This window comes from Pygocentrus nattereri, chromosome 15 (genome assembly GCF_015220715.1).
Source record: "Pygocentrus nattereri isolate fPygNat1 chromosome 15, fPygNat1.pri, whole genome shotgun sequence".
Taxonomy (NCBI): domain Eukaryota; kingdom Metazoa; phylum Chordata; class Actinopteri; order Characiformes; family Serrasalmidae; genus Pygocentrus; species Pygocentrus nattereri.
The window spans coordinates 14,252,127-14,276,723 of record NC_051225.1 but is presented as its reverse complement, the minus strand read 5'-3'; the positions used below and the strand labels follow the sequence as shown (position 1 = coordinate 14,276,723).

Below are 24,597 nucleotides of genomic sequence, written 5' to 3'. Positions count from 1 at the left end.
TGGAAAATCAATATGATATTTGACAGATGAGAGGCCTTTGAAGTGTGTGCCAGGCCTCTCCAGCTAACCCTCTGCTCCCTGCAAAGGAGGGGCGAGTTTTACTCTTGTTTAGCTGCTCCGTTTGAGAGGCTAATATCTCTCTCTCTCTCTCTCTCTCTCTCTCTCTCTCTCTCTCTCTCTCTCTCTCTCTCTCTCTCTCTCTCTCTCTCCCTCTCTCTCCCTCTCTCTGTGTCTCTCTGTGTCTGTCTCTCTCTCTGTCTCTCTCTCTCTCTCTCTCTCTCTCTCTCTCTCTCTCTCTCTCTCTCTCTCTCTCTCTCTGTCTCTCTGGCAGATGTACCAGTGCCCCTACTGTAAGTTCACGAATACAGATTTGAATAGACTGAGGATGCATGTGATGACCCAGCACTCGGTGCAGCCCATGCTGCGGTGCCCACTGTGCCAGGACATGCTCAACAACAAGATCCACCTGCAGTTCCACCTCACGCACCTGCACAGCGTGGCCCCGGACTGCGTCGACAAGCTAATAGCCACTGTGAGTGTCCACTTCCCTGCTGGGAGGGTTTACTTGGCAGCATGTGTGTATGTCAGTTGCCCTAGACATCATGCTCCTGAAGTTCAGTGGGTTATTATGATTGAAGTGACACGAAAAAAATAAGGGATGCACTAAACATGAATTTTGTGGCAGATTCTGATTTCTTTACAGTAACATTGGACATCTATGTTTATTAGCCATTTCTTGTTTATTGTCTCTTTACCCAAGCACACTAATATGGTATAATATACACCTAACGTATATTAGTAATATACTAATATACACCCAGGCTCATGAGTCAGTCTAACGTTTGTGCAGATGTGCGCTTCCTTGCTTTACTGAAATGGCTTATAAGGAAATCTTACAGGTCCCAGCACATTTCTAGTACGAATGCATATAAAGTCATATTTGAAAGTTTGAAGAGCCCCAGTCAAATTAAATCTTTTGTTGATTTCTCCTAAGGAAAATATCCTCTACAGGGAGCAATCTTAAGTATAACATTTTCTGTGAATTTTAATGCATTTTCTATTTATTTCCTAAGCTTAACAAATTGGAAAAATTAAAACCATAAAATGTGCCATAACTTTTGCAAAGGCCAAATTTTATGTTGTATTTTTTTCCTAACATGTTGAATTCAGCAAATAAACAGTGACTGTGCATTAAAATTAGGGAAGTGTGTTAAATGCAGAAGTATGTTCTCTATTAAGGATGTGTACTTGTTTTCACTTGGAACATCAACATATGGCATTTGACCAGGACTTTTGCATACAATTATACAACCCCAATTCCAGTGAAGTTGGGACTTTGTATAAAACAAATAAAAACAGTATACAATGATTTGCAAATCCTTTTCAATCTATATTCAATTGAATTCACTACAAAGACAAGATATTTATTGTTCAAACAGATAAACTTTTTTTGTTTTTTGCAAATATTCACTCATTTTGAATTTGATGCCTGCAACACGTTTCAAAGAAGTTGGGACAAGGGCATGTTTACCACTGGGTTACATCACCCTTCCTTTTAACAACACTCAGTAAGCTTTTGGGAACTGAGGACACTATTTGTTGAAGCTTTGAAGGTGGAATTCTTTCCCATTCTTGCTTGATGTACAGCTTCAGTTGCTCAACAGTCCGGGGTCTCCGTTGTCGTATTTTGCACTTCATAATGCGCCACACATTTTCACAGGGAGACAGGTCTGGACTGCAGGTAGGCCAATCTAGTACCCACACTCTTTTACAACGAAGCCACACTGTCGTAACATTTGCAGAATATTGCTTGGCATTGTCTTGCTGATATAAGCAGGACGTCCCTGAAAAAGACACTGCTTGGATGGCAGCATATGTTGCTCCAAAACCTGTATGTACCTTTCAGCATTAATGGTGTCTTCACAGATGTGCAAGTTACCCATGCCGTGGGCACTAACACACCCCTATACCATCAGAGATGCTGGCTTTTGAACTTTGCGCTGATAACAATCCGGACAGTCCTTTTCCTCTTTGGCCTGGAGGACAAGACGTCCATGATTTCCAAAACCAATTTGAAATGTGGACTCATCAGACCACAGGACACTTTTCCACTTTGTGTCAGTCCAACTCAGATGAATTCGGGCCCAGAGAAGCCAGCGGCTTTTCTGGGTGTTGTTGATATATGGCTTTCACTTTGCATGGCAGAGTTTTAACCTGCACTTGTAGATGGAGCGACGAACTGTGTTCACTGAAGTTTTCTGAAGTGTTCCTGAGGTTTTCTGAAGTGTTCCTGAGCCCATGTGATATCCATTACAGAATGATGTCGGTTTTTAATGCAGTGCTGCCTGAGGGATCGAAGGTGACGGGCATTCAATGATGGTTTTCTGCCTTGCTGCTTACTTGCACAGATTTCTCCAGATTCTCTGAATCGTTTGATGATATTATGGACTGTAGATAATGAAACCCCTACATTCCTTGCAATTGCACGTTGAGAAACATTGTTCTCAACAATGTTGTTCACAAAGTGGTGAACCTCACCCCGTCCTTGCTTGGGAACGACTGAGCCTTTCAGGGATGCTCCCTTTATACCCAATCATGACACAAACCTGTTTCCAATTAACCTGTTCACCTGTGGAATGTTCCAAACGGGTGTTTTTTTGAGCATTCCTCAACTTTCCCAGTCTTTTGTTGCCCCTGTCCCAACTTCTTTGGAACGTGTTGTAGGCATCAAATTCAAAATGAGTGAATATTTGCAAAAATCAATAAAGTTTATCCGTTTGAACATTAAATATCTTGTCTTTGTAGAGTATTCATTTGAATATAGATTGAAAAGTATTTGCAAATCATTGTATTGTGTTTTTTTTTTTATGTTTCACACAATGTCCCAACTTCATTGGAATTGGGGTTGTATGTCACAAATTCCTTTTATATGAAGTAAAAAGCTTGAAATCACACTAAACATACCCAAAGTAAGGTTAAGGATTAGGGTTACAATACCCATCCCTGATTCCTAGCAATTTTTATTAGCCAAAGTAATGAGCAATTGAATAAATGCAGTATGTAGTACTTGACTTACTTTATTTACTTCGTACAATTTGAACTAAAAAAAATCAGTTAATATCAGCTGTTTCTGATCATGCACCTCCCTCTTATTTGCCATTTCAGCTATATGACCTGATGTTATTAAAAACCTGGTCTTTTGTCTTCCATGATGGTTTTGTAATACATTATAATTACGATTGTACTGCAAGTAAATGCTTATTAGTTGCCCTCACTGCAGCAGCATTGTAGTACACAATCTAGTGCTTCTCTGAAGTGGCCAGAGCCACTTGATTTTCTGACGCATGAGATGAATGTTATCTCCCTCTGACCTCCTGCTCAAATTATAACCTCATAAATACAACTCCATATGATCATTCATAGCACACAAGTACACTAGCTTCATAGTGGCGGGGCAAATGTCACAGCATTAGTCCATTGTGTCATCCCATCAACAGCAGGAGTAGATTTTAATTTAAAACCTTCAGTGTCCGTAAAGACTCCTGTGTGGGCGAGGCATCAATGGGTAAAGAAGAGCACACAAGGCCTCCTAATTCCATTCTATAGTCTTCTTGTTTGTAAGAAAGCTGTGTGCTTGTACACAAAGGGCCTCTGTGGCCTGGCCCCCCTGTGGCGATGGCGTGAGGGGCCGAACCCAGCTGTAAGAGCGCGAGTGACTCACTGCCTCTTGCTAACTGCGCCTTAACGAAGAGGAGGCTGTCTGGGCTGTCTTTTTCCCTCTAATTGATGACATTTGAGGCTTAATCAAAACACGAATGGAAACTGTTAATCGTGAAATGGCCCCTGGGCATCCTGTTGACTCACTGCGAGTCAGATATAACAGGGCGAAAAGGTTTGGGACAGCTGGGCGATGCTCTGCTCCAGCAGTTGTACTGACATGCCAAATGTTGATGAGCCTTCCCCCTCTCTTTAATTATGATATCATGGTAAATTCAAGGAGAGAAGGCGTGTGTGTGTGTAAAAGGTAAAGGAGGCAAGGTATAGACACACTGTTGCTCCTGCCTGATAATTCTGTTGCTAGTTTGATGATTAGTTCCTCCTCCCCCCTCTCGCCATTCTGTCTCTCCCTGGCTTGACGTTCCTCCTTTTTCGGTGATCACTCTAGAGCAATTCAGAAAAAACAAGCACTCCAATCATTAATATATTCCAGTAATTGGGACACAGATGAATTGAAATTTAATGAATAGGATTTTTTTTGTTCATCCTCTAATGAAATGTGAGTCCAGACAATGCAAATATTATTATCTAGATGTACTCTGTAACTTCCCAGCCTTGTTCTCAGGTGAATATTGAAAGCAGCAGTGCTACAGTGTTTAATAAATACAGGGTGCACTCTTATGATATTGAACCCCCTACCTACATCCCCTGCTGCTGCAGTATGAATGTCAAGCTAGCTCTGTCAGAGATCATACAACGTTTACTGGTTTTGTAGTTCTATAATAATTTTGCTACATATAGAGTGGCACATAATGCCACAGGAAGACACTGTGATATTTGCATTGAGTTTTAAGAAGATTTCACAAAGGATCATGTGGTTATCAGGGTTATTCCTATCCTGGACACTCTTTCATATGAAGTAGTAACACTTACATCATCCGTTTTAACTTATTTGCCACCAGCTCTGTAATCCCAGAGCACCAAGGCCTCCATCAGCCACCTCTGCTTAATTCCTTTGAGGCAGCTCACCTTGTTCTGTTGCTTTACCCATCAACCCTACAGAGGAGCATTATTGCATTGTCTTTATGGCTCAGTTTTTTCCAAATTGGCGGTGGTGAAATAATTATGTTTATGCCTACACGTGGAGCTGAATTGCTTGCTGGCCACTCGTTCGAAGAAACAGTGCATCTGAACGCAGTTAAGTCATCTCTGCCTTCTAGCCAAATGGTGAATGCATTATTAGGAGCAGGTAGCAATATTTTTTCTTTTATAGAGATGATAATGCACCCGGTGCCCTTACAAGGGTGGCGTATGATGGAAACACGCCTAATACATTGCACATTAAAACCAGCACCTTTTTACAAGTAGAGATACTTTATCCCTTTACGTATGTCAGGCAGGCGCTCTTAATGAATTCTGAACTAGGTGACTTTTATTTACTGCAGATGATGCATAAAGATGCGCTTGCTCTTTTTTTATTATTATTATTATTATTTGGCTCCTTTTCCTCACTCTCCCCCCTCACTCTTTCTCTCTCTCTCTCAATCCCTTCCTCCCTTCTCTCACTCTGTCTCATTTTCTGTCTTAGATAGGGGTAATGAAAATAATTGTGCTTCATTAATTCTCAGTCTGGCTAGATGATAGCCATTTGGAACTATGTTTGCCAATTAGGCAGTCCAAATTAAAAGTGACCTTGGGATACTCTCTGCGCTTGGCTCTCGTCTTCTAATGAAGCACTTGTCTAGAAACAGTCCACTTTGTAATGTAAATCACTGCTGTTTTTGCTTTTGCAACCCTCCATACTGGTGACATTAATTTACTGCTTTCAGTGTGGAGGAGACTGGGAGAAATAAAAGTAAGAAATCAAATGAATTTCTTTCCTTATTTTTGTCCCCTGTGTGAATCTAAAAGCGCTAATCAGATTGGGATGGACAAGGCTATCTTAACAGCTTCACTTAACCTCAAGCCTGACTAAGTAGCTCTTGCTGGAGGACTGTGTCCTTCATGTGCTCTGGTTCAGGCTGATGACCGTGGCTTTATGTGGCAGTTGTTGTTTAGGAGCATCCCTTTAGTGAATTGTATGTGCACGTTTTACAGCCTCTGGCAGACATGAAGTTGTAATTATATTTCCGAGAAGCACTGGCATTAAACAGTGTTCTCCATGAGAGTGGATAGAATTACTGTGATTAGTATGTTTCGTTAATGATTCCTTGTCTTTCTCACGAAAATCTGGGCAAAAACAGAAACCAGAATTTGAGTGAAATGTACAGAATTCAGCATCGCCTTTGAGTGATTTGAAGTCCTCTTGTTGTGAATGATACATCTTTTAATTTAATCAGGCAGGGAAGAGTCTCTACACACATTAAGTGCTGTAAGATGGAGATCATGGTAAGATGAAGAGGGGAAAGGGGATTGAGACACAGGGGCATAAACATAGAGTGAGAATAGGAATTAGACATGGAAGAATGAGAAAGAGGAGGAGGAGGGAGGTCAGAAGGATGGAAGAATTGAAATGCTGCCTGGGTGGTGAGGCTGATTGTTCTGTTTGGGGAGTTAATTGAAGGAAGGTGAAGCAGACAGTGCCTCATCTCCCGACCTCTTCCAATCTCAATCACTGATTATTGTTAAATAGTAGCTGGTTAATGAGACCATTTGATGAATTGTTATCTTTTTTTCTTCTGAGAGAGCAAGAATGATTGAGAGAAAGAGAGGGGGCATTGAGATGCATGTACAGAGAATAGCGCTTGAAAAGACAGGGAATGTTGCTATCATTCACACATGATTGACTTCACACTTTTGAGAGCAAGACAAAACCTGGCTGCAGTTGTGCACATTTTAATCAATATTCATTGCAAATGCTGAAATTAAATCAGTTGGAAAAAGATTTAACTGTTGTACACAAGTAAACTGCACTGTATCCCTTTACCATCAGTTTTTACATATTGTTTGCAATATAGCCTCATTTGCATTAGATTTCTTTTAACAATGATAATATTCCAGCTTGAAAAGGCTTTAATGAGCACTGCAAATTAAGTGGAATGTGGCTATATATCCTTAAATTGACAGTAGTGAATTACCCAGAATTCCTGTCAGTGACGTGCATTTCTGTACTTCTAGCTTGCAGTGGAATACACTTTTTATGAGGAGGAGAATTATTTAATTAGGCCCCCTAATAAGCTTTTCAGCTGGCCAAGGTAGGCTTCTCAGCCCATCACACTAATTGGCTGCAGCAGAACTTTCCCAGCTTGTGACAAAACACCATGAGTGATCAAAGTGCAAATTCTTAGAATGGCGAATAAAGTAGAAAAGAAATAATGTGATTAGTCTTTGTGTGAGAGAGGAATTCTATGAGTGAAAATATGTATACGAAACCTTTTATTGACCAAACCTTTATATGTAAGAACTATAATATTGAATATTTAATGAAGAAAAAGTTGTTGTTTTTTCTTTGAAAAGGTGCAATTTGCTGATCTGTTTAGTGATGATAAAAGTACATTCTTGTATTCCAAACAGAGGCTGTAGATAAAGGCCCTTAATTAACTTAAAACACCTTGTGTTTTATTTTCCAGGTGGCAACGTCAGAGGCGCTGCCAGCAAGCATGTTCATACCGGTCCCTGGACCAGAGAGAGAGGCTCAAAATATGTCCTTGTCCAACTCAACCTCTGATGACACAAAGAAACAAGCAGGTAAGAATGTTTTACACTTGGAAAAAAGTTGAAGTGTTTTGTTTGTGGAGGGAGATATTTTTGCAGTTTATTTGCAGAAAGAATGTGAATGTGATGCATACCAGTGCATTTACTGTATTCATGTGAAAATTATTATAATAAAATTATTCATATACTCTGTAATCATTTGTATTTATGTACACATAGTACAGTGTAGTTTTAGAATACTGACAGGTGTTCCTGTTTCTCATTACAGAGACTACAGATGTTGAGCCTGAGAAAGGAATTTCTATGGCTACAGATATAATTGAAGCTCGCAAGTCACCTCTTGAAGATCAGCAGCCGTCAAGAGAAGACACTACTGGATTCCTATGCTGGAAGAAAGGCTGTAACCAAGTATTCAAATCCTCTAACGCACTTCAGATGCACTTCAATGAGGTCCACAACAAAAGGCCTCAACTGCCAGTCTCTGATCGTCACGTCTACAAGTACCGTTGCAACCAGTGTAGTCTGGCATTCAAGACGATAGAGAAACTGCAACTGCATTCCCAGTATCACGTTATCCGAGCAGCTACCATGTGTTGTCTCTGCCAGCGTAGTTTCAGGACTCTACAGGCCTTGAAGAAACACTTGGAGACTAGTCACCTTGAACTGAGTGAAGCTGACATTCAGCAACTCTATGGAGGCTTGCTAATGAATGGAGACCTTATGGTTATGGGTGACCCTTCGCTTGGAGAAGACCAAGCAGGTCTGATTGAGGATGAGAAAGAAGGAGAAGAGAGTGATCTTGAGGAAAAACAGAGCCCAACAGGCAGTGATTCAGGATCCTTGCAAGAGGATTCTGGATCAGAGCCCAAGCGAGCACTCCCCTTTAGAAAAGGTCCGAATTTCACCATGGAAAAGTTCTTAGATCCTTCTCGTCCTTTCAAGTGTACAGTATGCAAAGAGTCTTTTACCCAGAAGAATATTCTTCTTGTGCATTATAACTCTGTGTCACACTTGCACAAGGTGAAACGGGCCCTGCAGGAATCCACCACAGGTCAGCCAGAGCCAACCAGCAGCCCCGATAATAAGCCCTTCAAGTGCAGCACTTGCAATGTTGCATATAGCCAGAGCTCTACACTGGAGATTCATATGCGCTCTGTCCTCCACCAGACTAAAGCCAGGGCAGCCAAACTTGAAGCAGCTGGTGGCAGCTCCAGCTCTGTCAGCAGTGGCAGTTTAAGTGGAGGCACTTCTAACAGCACTTCCACCCCCAGCCCTGTCCCACCCGCTAACTCAACAACCAGCTCTAACAACAACAGCTGTTCTCCAGCAAACGTTCAGACAGCACACAGCATCCTGGGAGGAAACCACCTTAGTCAGTCTCACAGCCTTGAGAGCATGTCTAACTCAGCTTGTCATCCTTCTCCCTCTGAGAACCAGGATGTAAAGAAAAAGAAGTTTGCAGACATGTTGTCCTCAAGAGGCCACCAGCAGCAGCTCCAACAGCAGCAGCTGGCTCAGGCTCAAGCACAAGCCCAGGCCCAGCTCCAACAAGAGCTCCAGCAGCAAGCTGCCCTACTTCAGTCCCAGCTCTTTAACCCCCTACTACAGCACTTCCCAATGACAACAGATGCTCTTCTGCCACTTCAACAGCAGCAGCTGCTGTTTCCTTTCTATATCCCTGGGGCTGAATTCCAGTTAAATCCAGAAATGAACCTGAACAGTTCTTCTCTGAACTTAAGTGGCTCTGCTGCATCACTATTGGAGGAACAGAAGAACCAAGCACAGCAAGCCCAACAGAGCTGTTTGCAACAGCAATTGACGCACCACCACCTTCAACAACAGCATCAAGCTCATTCGCACTCCCAGGCCTCGAGCCAAATGGCTTTACTTCAACAGAGTGCATCTCTTTCGCATTCAGTAGACAAAAAACCAAAGTCACTAGTTGCTCATAGTGAGAAGGACAGAGAGCTGCCAAAGGATAAAGAAATGAATGATAAAACAGAGGATCATGCTCCAAAGGATCTCTCAGACAATTCAAAGTCCAAAGAGAAGAAAGATGCACCACAGGCTGTAGCTAACATGAATCAGGACACTGGATTCCCACCACCACGAATTGCATCAGATGCTCGTGGCAATGCCACCAAAGTGTTGTTGGAGAATTTCGGATTTGAACTGGTGATTCAGTACAATGAGAACAAACAAAAAGCTCAGAGAAAACCCACAGGATCTATATCTGGATCAAGTGTGCCAGGTGGCATCACTAGAGTGGTTGATCCTGTTGAGGGATTGGAGAAATTGGAGTGTGAGGCCTGTGGTAAGCTCTTCTCCAACATTTTAATCCTGAAGAGTCACCAGGAGCATATCCATCAGGCCTTCTTCCCATTTAGATCACTAGAGAGATTTGCTAAAGAGTACAGAGAACAGTATGACAAATTGTACCCACTAAGACCACAAACACCTGAGGCTGCTCCTCCCCCACCACCCCCTCCTCCCCCACCACCGCCACCCCCGCCACCTCCACAGAGGGCACCAACACCAAATATACCTGTCTCTGCACCCGCACTCACTCCACCAACTGCCCCGACCCCACAGCCTCCAGGTCCACTTGCTCAAATTCCAATGCCAATGGATCTTCCTCTCTTTTCTCCACTCATGATGCAGCCTATGTCTCTCCAGTCCCTACCCTCTCAAATTCCTGCCCAGTTGCCAGCTGTTGAACCTGGTCTTGCCACTGATCTTGCACAACTGTATCAGCAGCAACTCACACCTGCAATGCTGCAGCAACAGAGCAAAAGACCCCGCACACGTATAACAGATGACCAACTAAGGGTTCTGCGACAGTACTTTGACATCAACAACTCACCAAATGAGGAACAAATAAAGGAAATGGCAGACAAGTCAGGACTTCCACAGAAGGTCATCAAGCACTGGTTTCGGAATACTCTTTTTAAAGAGCGACAACGCAACAAAGACTCACCCTACAACTTCAACAATCCACCTATTACCACTCTGGAGGATGTCAAAATTGACTCTAAGCCACCTTCCCCTGAACCCCAAAGACAGGAGTCCTGTGGCAGTAAGAGATCCTCAAGAACACGGTTCTCAGATTACCAGCTTAGAGTACTGCAAGATTTCTTTGATGCCAATGCCTACCCTAAAGATGATGAATTCGAGCAGCTGTCCAATCTTCTGAGCCTACCAACTCGAGTCATTGTTGTATGGTTCCAGAACGCCAGACAGAAAGCCCGTAAAAATTATGAGAACCAGGGTGATGGAGCAAAAGAAGGTGAACGACGTGAGTTATCCAATGATCGATACATTCGTACTACTAACTTAAACTATCAGTGCAAGAAATGCAGCCTTGTATTCCAGCGCATATTTGACCTCATTAAACATCAAAAGAAGCTTTGTTACAAAGATGAAGATGAAGAAGGACAATATGATAGTCAAAACGAGGACTCTATTGATCACTTACATGAATACTACACGCCATCTGGGTCATCAGGTCACACACCGATGCCATCATCTTCAAGTCTTTGCCCTCTTCCACCTTCTTCCTCGTCTTTCTCTAATATGACATCTGAGAAGGTTGAAGCTGCCCCTGCTAGCACATCAAACACTTTTGATGAGAAATCCAAAAACTCTGCAGAAACATCCTTTGCCCAAAGCGAGCGGTCATCAGTGAAACAGGAAAGCAGTCACCCACCTGAGACTCCACCACAGAGACCACCACGAGAGGAAAAGGTTCATGTAGCCTCCAAGAACACAAAGCTTTCTTCACCATCTCTCTCTCAGCAGCAACAGCACAGTGGGTCTTCAGCCTCAGCCTCTCACACCAGCCAGACTCCCTCCCAAAGTACCCTGATGGCCCTCAATCCACATTTGGCCACTGCATCACAGCAGCAGCTGGCCCAGATGATTCCTTACCAGTGTGAACAGTGCAAGCTTGCCTTCCCCTCATTCGAACACTGGCAAGAACACCAGCAGCTCCATTTCCTGAGTGTTCAAAACCAATTTATTCACCCCCAGTTCTTGGATCGCCCAATGAACATGTCCTTTATGTTATTTGATCCTAGTAATCCTCTGCTAGCTAGCCAGCCTCTTGCTGGTGCTTTGCCTCAAATACCCAGCAACTCTGCCACTTCTCCATCAACTCCTACATCTACCATGAACTCTCTAAAGAGGAAACTGGAGGAGAAAGCAGGCACTAGTCCAGGTGAAAATGATAGTACTAATAGTGGAGAGGAGCCACAAAGAGATAAACGTCTTCGAACCACTATTACACCTGAGCAGCTTGAAATTCTGTACCAAAAATATTTACTAGATTCTAATCCCACCCGAAAAATGCTTGACCATATTGCTCATGAAGTAGGGCTCAAAAAACGGGTGGTACAAGTATGGTTTCAAAACACCAGGGCCAGGGAAAGAAAAGGGCAGTTTCGGGCTGTTGGGCCAGCTCAAGCCCATCGCCGTTGCCCTTTTTGTCGGGCTCTCTTTAAAGCTAAAACTGCTCTGGAAGCCCACATCCGTTCACGTCACTGGCATGAGGCAAAGCGTGCTGGTTATAACTTAACACTTACTGGTTTAGTATCCGATCAGGAAGGCATGCACTTGAAGATGGATCCTCATGATATTGCTGCTTATGCTCATCTGGGCACTTCTAACAGTGATGCTCAGTGCTCATCCTTGTCACCTGTAAGTAAAAACATGGATTTGTCTCCAAGGGCACTTTTGAGTCCGACATCTATCAAAGTTGAGGGAATGGAGGAGTTTGAAAGCCCAACCATGTCCTCTGTAAACATGAGCTTTGACCAGAGCAAGCTTGATAATGATGATTGTTCTTCTGTGAACACTGCAATCACAGATACCACCACAGGTGATGAGGCTAATGTTGACAATGACAGTGCTGATGCGAAGCACAGCCACAACAGTGGAGATTTCTTGTCTAAGACTGGGGGAACCGTCACATCTCTTGAGAATGATGACCAAATGTCTTCAGGACTAGTGAGTCCTGCAACAAGTTATTACGCGAAAGACTTTGAAAATGAAAATATGGTGGATTACAGTGAAACATCTAGTTTAGCTGATCCATGCTCACCAAGCCCTGGGGCATCTGGTAGTAGAAGCATTGACAGTGGAGACAGGCCTGGTCAAAAGCGTTTCCGAACTCAGATGACTAACCTCCAGCTGAAAGTGCTCAAGTCCTGCTTTAGCGATTACAGGACCCCTACTATGTTGGAGTGTGAGGTACTTGGCAATGATATCGGACTTCCAAAGAGAGTCGTACAAGTCTGGTTCCAGAATGCTCGTGCAAAGGAAAAGAAGGCGAAACTCAGTATGGCTAAACATTTTGGCATCAACCAGACCTCTTATGAGGGACCTAAGACGGAGTGCACTTTGTGTGGTGTTAAGTACAGTGCACGTCTCTCAGTGCGGGACCACATCTTCTCCCAGCAACATATCTCCAAAGTAAAGGACACAATTGGGAGCCAGCTTGACAAAGAGAAAGAGTACTTTGACCCAGCCACTGTTCGTCAACTCATGGCCCAACAAGAGATGGATCGTATCAAGAAAGCCAATGAGGTCCTTGGACTGGCACAACAACAAGCCATGCAACAACAAGGGATGTTTGACAGTCCTGCCTTACAAGCCCTGAATTTGCAGTCTGCCTATTCAAATCTGCAAGGGATACCCCCTGTCCTCTTGCCCGGTGTTGGAAGCCCTTCCCTTCCTGGCTTTAACTCATCTAATTCAGGTATGCTACTGACTCAGTAATTAGCAACACAGCATTCCAATGCAACAAAAATAAAGCAGCTTATATTAACAAACATTAAGAAATTGCTGCTGTCGGAACAAAATCCCTTATCTCCACTTTAATCCTTTTTGACATAATTTGAAAATATGTGTTACCCTTTACATTGTGTGCAAATTTCATGATGGATGGACCAAAAGAAATTACGCAAAATTACTTGGAAATAGTTCTAGTTTTTGCTTCTCCTGTAAAGTTATCATTTTGGAGATAAAAGGTTTTTTCCAACAGCGGCAATATGCATGAATCTTTGAATATTAATTGTGAGATATCCTATATTAGGCACTTTTAAGATGTAACGAAACTATGCAGTGTTTCTATGAAGAACACAACCCCATGGTATTTACTAATAATCCTTTTGCACTTCACTGTTTCATTCATATCAATTCTGTGTTACTTTCTTTTAGCTTTAACCCCTCCAAAACCTCCGAACATCCTGAACATGCCTGGTGCCAGTGTACCCTCACCTAGTCTCCCAACATCTGGTTTACCCAACAAGATCCCTTCCTCTTCCTCCTTGGCCTCCCCCAGCCCAGCTCAGGCCAGCACTTCTGTTGCCCACTCAAGTACTACAACCACATCCACATCAAACTCCCTGACTACCCAACCAGGCCCGCGGGCTGATCATCCCAAAGAGCGTGAAACTGAAAGGGCCAGGGAGAAAGAGAAGCCCAAGGAGAAGGCTGAGAAGTCCACCACACCATTGTCAACTGGAGGAACTCCTGCTCCCTCCACTTCTGCTGCCAGCGCCAAGAAAGAAAAACCAGACACAGCAGTTCCGGCCACCTCAATGCCAACTCCTGGTATGGAGTATGTGGTCGATCCTGCCCAGCTTCAAGCTCTGCAGGCCGCTTTAGCATCAGATCCAACAGCTCTGCTTACCAGCCAGTTCCTGCCCTATTTTATGCCAGGTTTTTCTCCATATTATGCCCCCCAGATTCCAGGAGCTCTTCAAGGTGGATATCTGCAGCCTATGTATGGTATGGAAAGTCTTTTCCCTTACAACCCAGCTTTATCACAGGCCCTGATGGGGCTGTCCCCAGGATCCCTGCTCCAGCATTACCAGCAATATCAGCAGAGCCTACAGGAGGCACTTCAGCAGCAACAGCGGCAGCTTCAGCAAATCCAGCAACCCAAAGCGAGCCAAACTCCAGCCCCTTCTCAGCTCTCGGTGGACCATAAAGATTCTGCCAAAGATCCAGTAAAAACAGAGGAGCAGAAAGGCACTCCCCCAGTTGATACCTCTTCTTCTCACAATAACCTACCCCCTGAGCAGCATGAAGTGGATGGTAAAGGTGCAGACCCTCTTCTTGACCAATACGTTGTCCCCAAAGTTCAGTACCGGCTGGCGTGCCGCAAATGTCAAGCTGTTTTCAGCAAGGAGGAAGCAGCGATCAGCCACCTCAAGTCGATCTGCTTTTTCGGTCAGTCTGTGGCAAACATGCAAGAGATGTTGCTTCGGGTCCCCATGAGTGGCAGTGCAGCCGAGGGTGGCCTCTATGACTGCCTGGCCTGTAACACCACTCTGGACGGGGACAAAGCGCTCAGTCAACACCTGGATTCAGCCTTGCACAAACACAGAACAATCACGCGATCAGCCAGAAATGCCAAAGAGCACGCTACTAGTTTATTACCTCACTCTTCAGCCTGCTTCCCCGATCCTAACACCGCATCTACCTCGCAGTCTGTCACTCACCCAAACAACACCCCATCTCCCCCGCCAACAACGTCAAACGCCACGCCGTCCTCATCTGTGTCTGCATCTTCGTGCTCCTCCACGGCTGCCCCCCTGAATGCCACAGCTGCCAGCAAACCCTGGCCCCAGGCCTCTTTCTCTAGAGCTTTAGCTGGGAAGTCCAACGCCACTCCTTCTACATCGTCTTCTTTTCCTTCAGTATCCTCACCTTCAACGGTTACCTCAAGTTCATTGAGCACCTCAGGGGTTCAGACCTCGATACCAACAGACGTCTTTACCGACGAATCTGACTCTGATAGCAGTCAGAAGTCAGCGGACAGGCTGGGCCGGTCGGCAGAGGAGCCGCAACAGCCCGGTTGTCTCAAAGACAGTGATAGTTGTAGTAGTAATATGGCTAGTGTAGGAACAGACTCCATCAGATTGTAAAAGAGCTTTTGGTGATGGACAATATTTAAAACACAGAAAAGACAAAAAAAAGAATAAAACACAGAAGTAAAAAAAAAAGCAGCAATGTTTAAAATATGTTTAAAAGTATACAAACCAATTTCAGAAAAAGATGTGTAAAGACTAACTGCAATTCCAAAGCTTGTAACCAAAAATTTAAACGTTAGTGGATTGTTTTCCCATATCAACATGCTGGTTTTAGTTCATTTCAACTCAAATATATATAGCTTTACACACACACACACACACACACTCACATATATACATATATATATACATATATATATATATATATATATATATATATATATATATATATATATATATGTATGTATGTATATATATGTGTATATATATATAAATTCATAAGGAACACTGCGGTTAACATGTGGATATTGCTAGGGGAGCGCTGTATTGCAATGGACTGCCTCAAAGTCAAACGGCCCCAGAACCTGTCTATACAAAGAATGAGATAACAAGCTGTCCGTTGTCTGCAGAAGTATTTCCACCTAATAGCACAGTTACACAAAGCCAGTATGTACTGTATGGGAGAATAGTCTTACAGTTTTCTTGCTATCTAAGCATTCAAATACCAATGGCTTGCTAAAGAAAAAAAAGAATAATGTAATGTCTATTTTATTCTCAGGTCAACAGCTCACAACCTTTTTTATGTTACAAAAATCATTATTTTATTCATTTTGTTCCTTAAAAACGTTTCTGTTGTGTTACTTTTACTGACAGAAAGTATTTGGAAGTGATACTAACTTAAAGACAGCTTTCTGGGCATTCAAATGGGTAGCTGAACTGCTGGTTGTAAACCTTTTAAATTCTTTTTAATGGAAGAATAACTAATCCCACTATACCCAGACACGAAGAGCATTGCAGACTTGTTGGTGAGGGATAAAAAAAAATAGATTTTTTTTTTTTGTTTTGTTTTAAGGAAAAAACTTTCTGTATTTATGATAGATATAAACATTTTGGTGTTAAGTAGATTGTTGCATTGGAAATGAATTTAAACAGTATGGTAGACTGAAAAATCTTTGTGTACATTTAGCTTTTGTATTGTCCAACCTTAAGGCGCTTCATTTGATGTTGTCTTGGTCATTCCAATAGACTAGTTTAAGGAACAGGAACTGATCTAAACTTTATTTCTGTCAAATCCACAGCTTCTTGGATTTTGTTCACCCGACTGCCACCGACAGACTTGGCAGAATCCCTCGTGTTTTCGTGAGGGTTTTCTCTCCTTCGATGGTCGGTGCAGCACTGACCAAAAAGAGATCTGGGGTGTGTTTTCAAAAATGATTATTCAGTTATCTTTGTGTTACCTTTTATTGTGCACTTACAGTTGTCTGACTTACTTTATCCCTGTCTTTCTGTGTTACTTCCTCCTTTCTTTGTTCGTCCGTTTATTTTTGTCTCTGCGTTTGTAGATTAGGAGGTTCTTCTCCTTTAGCACTGCAAAGCAGATTTTCCTTTTTGTATTTCATGCAGTGTGGCTGCAGTTTGTTATAGGCTTTTTTTTATTTCTGCTCTTTCGTTGTTGTCATTAATGAAAATGAAAAGAATAATAATAATTCACGCTTTAAAACGAAAAGAAAATCCAAAGACTAAACACTTTCACCATTGGTGCATAAAGATGAGAAAAGAGGCTTCTTTATACTTGAGAATTTGTTGCTGTTTTTAAGGAAAGAAAACAAAGTTTTAAAATAAAAGGAGTACGCATCAGAGTTGCCGTCTTTGCTTCTTTGCAAGCAGACCGGTGGCTTTTTTACGTGAAATACCAAGAATACCAAAAACCAAAAAAGGACCCTTGTCCTTGCATTGTGGAGTAGCACCATTACAGAGCCATTGCAGTTTGTAAGATAGAAGTTGAGAATCTCTTTGTTTAACTCTTCTGTCACATGAGATCCTTTTTTTTTTTTTTGGTTGTCGTTTTGTTTTTTAAAGAAAATGTATAAGGTCTGGTCTTTGAGGACATACGTTTTGCTGCTAATGTAGATTTTTGAAAAGAAGAATACCTAGATGCATGCTCATTTTGCTTTTTTGGCTAAGCTTTAATGAAAAAAAAACAACCAACCAATAAACCATTTCCCTGCCTCTGCGACATATTTTTTTTCTTCTCATTGCAAAAACGGAACTCTGAAGACTGTGAATATATGTTCCAAATGACATTTTTGGTTTTTTATCTTTCTTTCTTTTTCTTTTTTTTTTTTTGAGCAGACCAATGTCAAAAGCCAATGATCTATTACGTTTGTAAAGAACAGTGCATTCCAAATACCGACCGTTTGATTTCTTAAGCAAGGACAGCTTCTTTATATTGAGTTCTACTCTAGTTTTCTGTCATTTCTAAGGTGACTGTAAGGTGTTGTGTACTGAACTTCACCATTTTGATTCCCCTCGTTCTGAAGTGCGTGTTGTAGGGTGTTAAAGTCCCTGCAGCGAGGTTAAAGCTTTTCTCTTTTTTTCTGTTTTTTGTTCTTCTCACTTGAAATAGATCATCATGTAATAGTGGTTACCAAAAATGTACATATTGTATTACATCTGGTACTTACACGTCTCACTGGTCTAGTGTCATCATGCCTCTCCATCTATAAAGAGTCTCAGAAGGAAATTAAGGCTGTTTTGCAAACAAACAAAAAAAAAGTCTGGAGTGGCAGCCTCCCCTCCTGGAAAATCATGTAGGGACTTGCCCCAGGTTTCTGCAGGGTGTAAAGCCATTTTCATGCACGTTATGTCTATTACAGGTTCCAAGGGACATCTTCATTCCAAAGCATTATAAGACTGGAAAAAAGTTTTTTTGTTTGTTTTGTTTTCATGAAGGTGTCCCTTCTTTCGGATGGTGATAAGGTATGTTTCTGCCTTTATGTCCAAAGTGGTCTCTCACTCCAACTCATCACGATGGGAATGGTTACGTTTAATCCAAATGCCCCCACCCCACCGTAAAAATATTTTTTTTTATATCCTTACCAAAACTAAGAAATGTTTAAATTTGTGAATAACTGCTTTTTGATTTTTAGTTCGGCCACAGATGTATAGCAAGTGTATTTGGCCTACATGATACATTGCCGCAATCTCGGAAGTGTGTTTTAGAAAAAAAAAAGTGTTACGTCTTGCAGAGCGATGTGATTTGGTGTTAATACTTGCGCATGCTGTTGAAATTAGGTTGATTTGATCTGCAAGCTTGCCACTCCTCTCCAATCCTGTTCGAAAAATATTGTTCATAATTATTTTTAAGAATTCTGATGTATAGTTTATTTTTAAATGCTTTTGCTTCGACTTTTGTTTCAGATAAGGTCAGACATTTATTATTTTCCTATAACTATTTGTATGTTATTTTATGTTCTGTATATTAAATTCTCCTCATATACGTAAATTAATGTTTTAACACCAGCTTTAAATTTGAATGGTGGATTTTTTTGTTTATTTTGTTTTTCTTATTCTATGACCTGGCCACTTTATGGTGTATGTATGTTCCTGTTTTGTCTTTTTTTTTTTTTTTTACACTGTTGATCTCTTGCTTCCAAAGTGTTTTGTTTTATTCTTTATGGGCTCTGGTGAGGGTCCTCACAAGGGTCCTCACAATCTACCCTGCCAGCATGGACTGTGTGTGTGTTTCTTAAGAGCCAAGATTCTTTTTCTTTCTTTCATACTTCTTGTTCTATTTTCAAGTTTTATTTCACACCAAAACCGTTCAGAACTGCAAAGCTGGATCTTCAGTACGAGGGTGAAGATTTGGGAACGTTACAGTAACTGTTACGTGGAGGAAATGATGCTGAAGCACTGAGCAGTTTTTTTCTTATTTTCTTTTTATACAATTACTGTTACTTTTATGAAATATATGAATGTGGCCAAAGCATAATGCAGTTGAAACATAAAAAAAAAAAAAGATTTTCAGTTGGTGCCCCTGGTGAGTGTATATTTATTGTGGCACAACACGACACACGACTGAGATACATCGACTCTCATTGGGATACTTGATTTTTGTGGACATTTTGCAAAGAGAGAAAGAAGGCAGGTTTTGCTGTAGAGGTCATCCTTTTGCCCACTGTGAAAAAAACATGTATACAGATATAGATATATTTAAAGAAGACATCTTTTTTTTGTTTTTTTGTTGTTTTAAATGACAAAGAAGGAAAAACAAAGAGAACTGAACTCTGGGAAGCGTGGGAGATGTCAGTGAAATGTCTGAGAAGGCTGTTGGCACACCAAAACTGGGCATGGGAGCCAAAGGCAGGGACATGGCACGCCTCCAATATCACGTCATTATTTAATTACTGACAATTTGCCTATGGGAATAGACTCTGCAACTAGTGGACATGCGCGACACAGAGAGGAATAAATCTGGGTTACGCTGAACTTCAGTGGCTGGAGTGGCCACCTTTTCTCTCGCTCTCTCACTCGCTCTTGTTCTGCATCTACTTTAATGGACATTTTCCACACTTCTGAACGGGACAGACAGTACCACATGCCTCTTTTTCTCCCAGTTCATGGTGTTGCTACCTGTTTCATTTCTTCTTGCTCGTCTCACCGATGGACGGACGACGTCCTCCGGTCAAACCGGCCTGCACCTGACCTGGAGCTGGCCTGATCTCATCGATCCATCACTAAAAAAAGGACTCACTGTCGTAGGGGGAGGGGCTTTCTCGGCTGTCATTCCTGAGGAAGCTGTTCAACACAAAAAAAAGCAACGCAACCAAAATTAACAACCAAACTTAACAAGCAACCAAACAAAAAAACTACACATATGCTCCAATTTCAAAGACAAACTGCTACTGGAGCTCCCTGTTCCTTTCGTGACTCCTGGTGCCACAATTTTTTTTTAAAGCTTTTTTTTTTTTTTGTGGGTTTTTTTTTTTTTTTTTTTCTTCATTTTTCTTGAATTATTCCTCCTTCGAGCCTCACAAGCACGGCTCAGTGGCTCCAGGTAGCCCACCCGAGGGTAGAAAAAACAGCCTTGCAATGTACAAAAAAGAGCAAGTTAAACCAAAAATGTTGTTCTTGATGTCTTTTCTATACTGTAGTCTTGTTAGCTTTTTTGTTACTGTAATTATATGATGAAGATTTCCAAACTGTACCAAATTACATGGAGACTAACATACATAAACCACATGGAACTTCAGACTTTTAAAGAAAACTTTTGTCACAAAAACCTTGTTGTCCTAGTTAAGTTGATTGTAGATGGTAATTGAATATACTCCTTTGAAAATATTTCATCAAGTATGTTTCTTGCTCATTGTGATACATTAAAAAGTATGAGCATAAATGCAGCGTGGCTTCTGAATCTTTTATTCCAGGTTGGAGTTTCACAGAGATTAATTTTTACCTTATTCACACACTCACACACACACACACACACACACACACACACAGACTATAGGCCAGAAAACAGTGGACAGTAATTTCACTGCTCACACAAATAGACTGTCTACGGCTGAAGGACAGTGTGCACACAGTGTATGTCTATATAAATGCATCACTCGGATCTCATTAACTGCAGATTCTCTAAAAGACTTGAGTGACATTGGAGTGTATCAAGCATTCAGAACTTCAGTATCTCAGTAATGGCTAAATATAATCATTCACAGAGTGTAATGAGCATCTGCCTTTTTGCCATATTTAGGTTTGATATGACTACAAGAATCTACTGACCGTATATGTAGGGATACACAATGATATTGGAATCATATCGGTATCTGCAGATATTTGCTTTAGAAAAATGTAATTTGCTGTTGTTGGAACAAAGTCTTATATCTCCAAAATGGTTACTTTACAGGAAAAGGACAAAAACCTACTTTAATTTTAAATGTACATTAATGGAACCAGATGGTTTCCAAGTCATTTTGGGTGATTTCTTTTCAAGTCCATTCATTATGAAATTTACATACAATGTAATGGTAAAAGGTATTTTCAAATCAAATCCAATCAAATGTATTTGTAGTGCTTTTTACAACTGATGTCACAAAGCAGCTTCGCAGAATTCAAGTAAAGACAAAGTTTTGACATGAATGTAAAACCCCCAGGTGAGCAAGCCGGGGTCAACAGCGGCAAGGACAAACTCGCTCAGAGCTGAGGAAGAAACCTTGGGAGGAACCAGGCTCACAAAAGGGGACCCATCCTCCTCTGGTCAAACTACCTACAGAGTTATTATACTACTAACTTTAGTAGTAGTAGCTAGGAGTCCATGAAAACTTCAGTGTTGGGTGAACAGCTAGTCCAAGGCAAGTGGCAATAGCTGAGGCATGAGCAGCTGGTCTGAAGCAGAAACTTTCCAAATTATGTCAAAAATTGAAAAACGTCAAAAACAGATACGAGGTTTTCTCCCGACATCAGCAAATTTTAAACGGATGTTTGATTATGTATTTATTGTCTTCCAGAAGAGCAGAACTTTTAGGTGATGCTGGGCTACTATGCTAAAATATCTATTTATTCATTATACTGTATTTGGAACCCTCTGCAGATTAATGTTGCATTTCTCTGTACTGATAATCCAGGGAGCATATAATCCAGAGCCAATTTCTATAATTTGTAATAATATAATAATTTATATAATTTGTAACTATTTACCATCGTATTTGTATACAAATGTTTGGGTGCACCTTCAAATTATGTTTTGTTGACTTGGTGAGGGATAAATAAATCATATTTTTCATAATTTAATGTAACATATTGGGAAAAAATACAACAAAAAATTAAGGGCACATTTTGTATTTCATGTTTTCTTTTTTTCTTCTGTGTTAAACTCAATAGAAATTGTGCACTAAAATCTGCAGACAAATGAGAAACTTAAATTCTATGAAAAAAATGTTAACTTATTTTCATGTGAATACATATTATTTGACTTTTGCACACAATAGTTTGTACATAAAAATATCCATCAGCACGAGCCCCCAGTTCCCACATCAGTGCATCCCTACACCGCATAGCTACAGTTCATACGGATAGCAGCGCAGACTGAACTGTACACTCACAGTGCCATACACACTGATGTTGTCTCAACATGACTTAAGCTTGATTTTCTTAATTAAGCCTAGATGAAATGAATAAATTAAGACAAACGAGATTTTGACAAGCCCCCTTGGCCACCTTGTTTGTAGGGTATTCCCCTGCAAGAGCAGTCATGCTGGAACTCTTCCTAGGGAGGTTCAATGGACGAGATTAATTAAAACATATTAAGCAGGAAACGTAGACCCATGCCTAATTAGAAGTGGCTGTTTTCAGCTAATTGAAGCTGATTAAGGCTTAGAACCATATATAACTCCAAGTGAAGTTTGCTGTTAACGGCAGCGCTCTTTGATTCATTTTGACTCATGTGGAGGATCAAATGCAACATTCGTTAAAGCCGTGCTCTAATTCAAAGGCTGCGCTCAGGCAAAGGGAGGATGATGGCTTCCTTGTTCTTTATGCATGATAGAGTGCTCTGAGCGCTGGAACAGGAGAGGCTTCTGAAGGATTGTATTCATGTGTGTTTCATGCGCTGAACTGTGTATGTATGGGGATGCGGATCGGGATCTGCTTGTGTGCGCACTCTGACGTTCGTCTTGATCAGTGTGTGTGCTTTTAAAAGCTTAATTGGGTTCTTTTTGATCACTTATGACAGGGACGGCTCAAAATGCAGGATGGATGAAAAGCTCAGGGCAGGCCTCAGGCCCAGTGGTGGGTGTGCTATGGTCAGCAGGGTCCTACTGCCAGTCTCTCACAATAACTGTCTTATCTGCACTCTATAGTATTTGCAATCATGATAGCTTGATGTTTCTGTGCATGAGCGCACTAAGAACTGGTGCTGTCACATTATTAGGCATACTTGCCTTATATCCACAACTGCTGACCATGTTATTGAGGGACTGACCGAACACAAGGGACTTCTTCAGCAGAACTTTACCAGAATCATTTCTGACACATTTCTAAACCTGAAAATAATGGTGGATAAAGCTGTTTAGAAGTTATTCTTTAAAACAGAGGTCACTAATAGGTGGACCGAGTCTGGATCGAGACACTGTCCTGTGCGAACCTGAACCTGTAACCAATAAACTATGGATAATTATTTAATTTCGATTGGGTGCTCCTGTTTTAATTGGCGTAACATTTGTAGTCATTATGATTCCGGTTTAGTGGCCTAGGAAACTCACAGACCAATTGCATGCATTGTAAATATCATGTGACGCTGCTCAGCCAATCAGAACTGTGTATTATGATGAGCACTGAGACCCGAGTGAGTGGCGCACACCCAGGGGAGGGATAAGGCGAGAAACAGCAGTCAGAAAAGAAAGTGAGTCAGAGGGAAATTATTTCACATTGCATGCTCTTAAAAGTGAAAACTGATGATAAATATTTTTGAAATATGACTGAATTGTACTTTATTTGATTTGACATTCAGTTGTTGACTGTATAAGATGTAGATATTCCTACTAGGCTGCTTCAGTAAACAGTATATGGCACTGAGTCATAATGTATGTGTGACACAACCAGACGAATCAGATGCTTGTGGTCAAAATCAAAAGGAGAGGCTTTATCATCAAGGGCTTGAGCGAAACCCATGGTCGTGAAACAGGCAGAGGTCAAATCCGAGAAAATCCAAAGACAAAAAGGAAAAATCATAGGAACCAAGCAACCAAATCCAAAGGGGCAGAGACAAGTAGACAGATGAAAAATCCAAACAAAACAGTAACCAGAAGACAATCAGAAAAATGCTCAGTAGCTCAAAATCAAAGAAGCAATACCTCGCAAAGTAACTACTCTGAAAGCCAAGGCTTTATACTAAATCTAACTAGACACATGACAGAACAGGTGTATCAGATTAGTATTCAGGTGAATGAGATCTATGATTGGAGCGCAAGAAGAGTCATTGGTCATGTGACCCCCCAGAGGGTTCTGGGAGTTTCAGAGCCGGAGGGATGTGTGACAGTCTGTTATGCTTTACGAGGTTCCAGATCTTTGCTTAAGGAAATTTTCTCTATTGAATTTTAATTAAAGACTCCTGCTTTAAAACAATTAACATTTGAAAACCATGACATTCGGTTTTCCAAGCTTCAGGTCACTCCATCTCTTTTACATGACTGCTGATACAACTTTATCACTTTGCCAGCTTTCTAGTAAGAATGCTAAAGGCTACTTGGCTAACAACAAAAAGAGAATGCACCAAGTTTATAGCCAAACAAAGCAATTATTCACACATTTTTGTATGCTCTATTTAAGCTTCTCAAGAAATGTTCTGCATTGCAAAGTTTGTATAGTGAGCTGATTAGTTCAGTGAGGCTAGCCTGCCAAGGAGGAGCCCTCA

The 24,597-nt window shown here is 41.4% G+C and overlaps 1 protein-coding gene across 3 annotated transcripts in view; it reads left to right on the top strand.

Moving 5' to 3' along the window:
• The window catches only part of zfhx3 (zinc finger homeobox 3), a 305,456-nt gene extending 289,884 nt beyond the window's left edge, over positions 1–15,572 (top strand). For all 3 annotated transcript variants that reach the window (XM_037545320.1, XM_017700699.2, XM_037545321.1), the window contains exons 10-13: positions 332–532; positions 7,287–7,404; positions 7,640–13,126; positions 13,588–15,572. In XM_037545320.1, the coding sequence (XP_037401217.1) occupies positions 332–532; positions 7,287–7,404; positions 7,640–13,126; positions 13,588–15,302 (7,521 nt within the window). In that variant the 3' untranslated portion in view covers positions 15,303–15,572. The remainder of the gene's footprint in view (positions 1–331; positions 533–7,286; positions 7,405–7,639; positions 13,127–13,587) is intronic.
• The last annotated feature ends 9,025 nt before the right edge of the window (positions 15,573–24,597 follow it).